Raw genomic sequence first — 2,500 nt, forward strand, 5'->3', positions numbered from 1 at the left:
TATACGGATTCTGTACGATAAGCACACAGTACATTCCACCTTGCATGTTTTCTCTGCGCGTTTATATGTTAACTTACATCTGTTTGTTCGGCAACTGTTTTTGTACAGGCTAAACAAATATGCGTTTGTCATTCTCAGATGAATGATGGCTGCCTGTCCTATATATCCGTGACATGTATTGTATCTTTAAAACAAACACGGGTCTGTGTGTCACTAGTTACTCATTCAATTTTCCCGTTTTTAGTCAGTGACAATTCTTTTGTGATATATATTTTGCTTTACTGAAGACTGCTCTCTGGGTTTGTGCTTGCCATTATCTAAGTACTCTTTATATCTTTCCAACAGGCGATTAGAGTGGCTGGAGCTGGACCAGGTGCCCGTGCTGGCCAAGTCCCTGGTGTGCCACATCAACACCTTCCTGAAGGACTACACCACGCAGTGGACGTCCGCCGAGCCGGACTTCCAGCCGCAGGTGAGACCTCCTCCTCGCGTCCTTTTTCTAAAAGTGACGTAAAGTTAAAAGTTCCTATATCTTTTCCTTTCAATTTGTTTATATAATAATCTGTATATATTTATATATATATTCATATTTGTTTATATAATAATAAGTTTATATAATAATTGTTTACGTCATCATCTTCCGAGTGGCGTCCAACTAAAAGCACTTTCTCTCGGCGCCACAGTCGTCGCTGGGTCGTCAGAGCAAAGTCATCGAACAGATCTGCCAACGACTCACGGACGTGTGCGGCGACGACCACACGCGGGAGGCGGACGAGCAGGACACGACCCGACAGGTGGTGCAGGTGGTGACGGCGCTCGGCCACGCCTTCACCAAGCTGGTCGACCTCATGATCAGCCGCGAAATTAAGGTGATTGGCAAACTGGGACTAAATTTGACTCAATTATTCGGCTTTCACTTTGGAATGACTGTCGTCTCTCTAGCTCATGTTTAAGTATGATTTCTCTCTCTCTCTCTCTCTCTCTCTCTCTCTCTCTCTCTCTCTCTCTCTCTATCTATCTATCTATCTATCTATCTATCTATCTATCTAGCTAGCTAGCTAGCTAGCTAGCTATGTGTCTATCTATTTCCTTTCTCTCCTCTCTATCTCTCTCTCTCTCTCTCTGTAATTATGTCTTTCTCTTATTCTCTCTCTCTCTCTCTCTCTCTCTCTCTCTCTCTCTCTCTCTCTCTCTCTCTCTCTCTCTCTCTCTCTCTCTCTCTCTCTCTCTCTCTCTGTCTATCTATCTATTTATCTATCTATCTATCTATTTATCTATCTATCTATCTATTTATCTATCTATCTATCTATTTATCTATCTATATCTATTCATCTATCTATCTATCTATCTATTCATCTATCTCCCTCCCTCTCTCTCTCTCGTTCTCTACCATTCCAAGGCTAAGTCCTCCTCCCTCTCCTCCAGATTGTGATCCGATCCCTCGAGGACGACTGCAGCTTCCAGGACGCCAGGGAAGCCATCACGAGCCTGACGGCGATGGGCGCGGACGGGGGGCACATCTGCCGCCTCATCGCTCGACTCGGGGGCGTGCGGGCGCTGCTGGGGATCTGCCTGGAGCCGCGGGCGGGCGTCGTTCGCGTGGACGCCCTTCGCGCTCTGGCCACCGTGTGCTGTGTCGTCGAGGGGATTCTGGAGCTGGAGAAGGTGAACGAATTTTCATTTCTTTTCGTTCTGTTGACGTGGACGGGTCGTCTGTTGCGGTTATTTGTTCGTCTGATGAGGAGATCTTGGCGGATTCGAAACGTTACGATTCAATGGCAGATGTTGCTGTTTCTGTTTTCATTTTATGTGTACCTGTCTTCTGTTAGATGCAACTGAAATTAATAAATTTAGGTCTGTTTTATAGTACAGTTTTAGCTTTTTATTCTTATATATAGATAGGTTGGATAGATGGAGAGAGAGGGAGAGAGAGAGAGAGAGAGAGAGAGAGAGAGAGAGAGAGAGAGAGAGAGAGAAAGAAAGAAAGAAAGAAAGAAAGAGAAAGAAAGAAAGAAAGAGAGAGTGTGTGAGAGAGAGGGGGGGTGGAGCTAGTGTGAAACAGAGTGTGTACGGAAGACCCTGCATGAAGCAATAACCAACCTTTTCCTCGCGTGTCCAGGCGGGGGGCGTGGAGGTGGTGGCGGAGGTGCTCTGCGACGAAGCGTCCCCCGAGGAGGAGCGCAGCGAGGCGGCGGGCGTGCTGGCGCAGGTCACGTCGCCCTGGGTGGAGGACAACCACCGCCTGGCGGGCCTCCACGACAACATGGACGCCATCGTCGCCGCCCTCACAGGTATTGACGTGGCACAGGGGACTCATCTAACACTGCAGAGATTTTTTTCATATTGTTATGCTGGCTAGTGTGTAGAGTTCCGTTTCTTATGTCGTATTGTGTATAATAAGAAAAAAAAAGCAACTTGCTCTTCATCCCAAAACTTCCAATAGCACTCCGTCTCAAGTCGTCTAAACCAGACGCACGACGCACTGCTTGAGACACGAGGA

At 47.0% G+C, this 2,500-nt stretch overlaps 1 protein-coding gene across 1 annotated transcript in view; it reads left to right on the plus strand.

Moving 5' to 3' along the window:
- The window catches only part of LOC113813355 (protein inscuteable homolog), a 108,204-nt gene that overhangs the window by 100,309 nt on the left and 5,395 nt on the right, over nucleotides 1-2,500 (plus strand). The window contains exons 4-7 of the mRNA XM_070129682.1: nucleotides 346-472; nucleotides 684-869; nucleotides 1,426-1,665; nucleotides 2,120-2,291. Coding sequence (XP_069985783.1) covers nucleotides 346-472; nucleotides 684-869; nucleotides 1,426-1,665; nucleotides 2,120-2,291 — 725 coding nt within the window. The remainder of the gene's footprint in view (nucleotides 1-345; nucleotides 473-683; nucleotides 870-1,425; nucleotides 1,666-2,119; nucleotides 2,292-2,500) is intronic.

The sequence above is a fragment of the Penaeus vannamei genome, chromosome 14 (genome assembly GCF_042767895.1).
Source record: "Penaeus vannamei isolate JL-2024 chromosome 14, ASM4276789v1, whole genome shotgun sequence".
Lineage (NCBI taxonomy): Eukaryota > Metazoa > Arthropoda > Malacostraca > Decapoda > Penaeidae > Penaeus > Penaeus vannamei.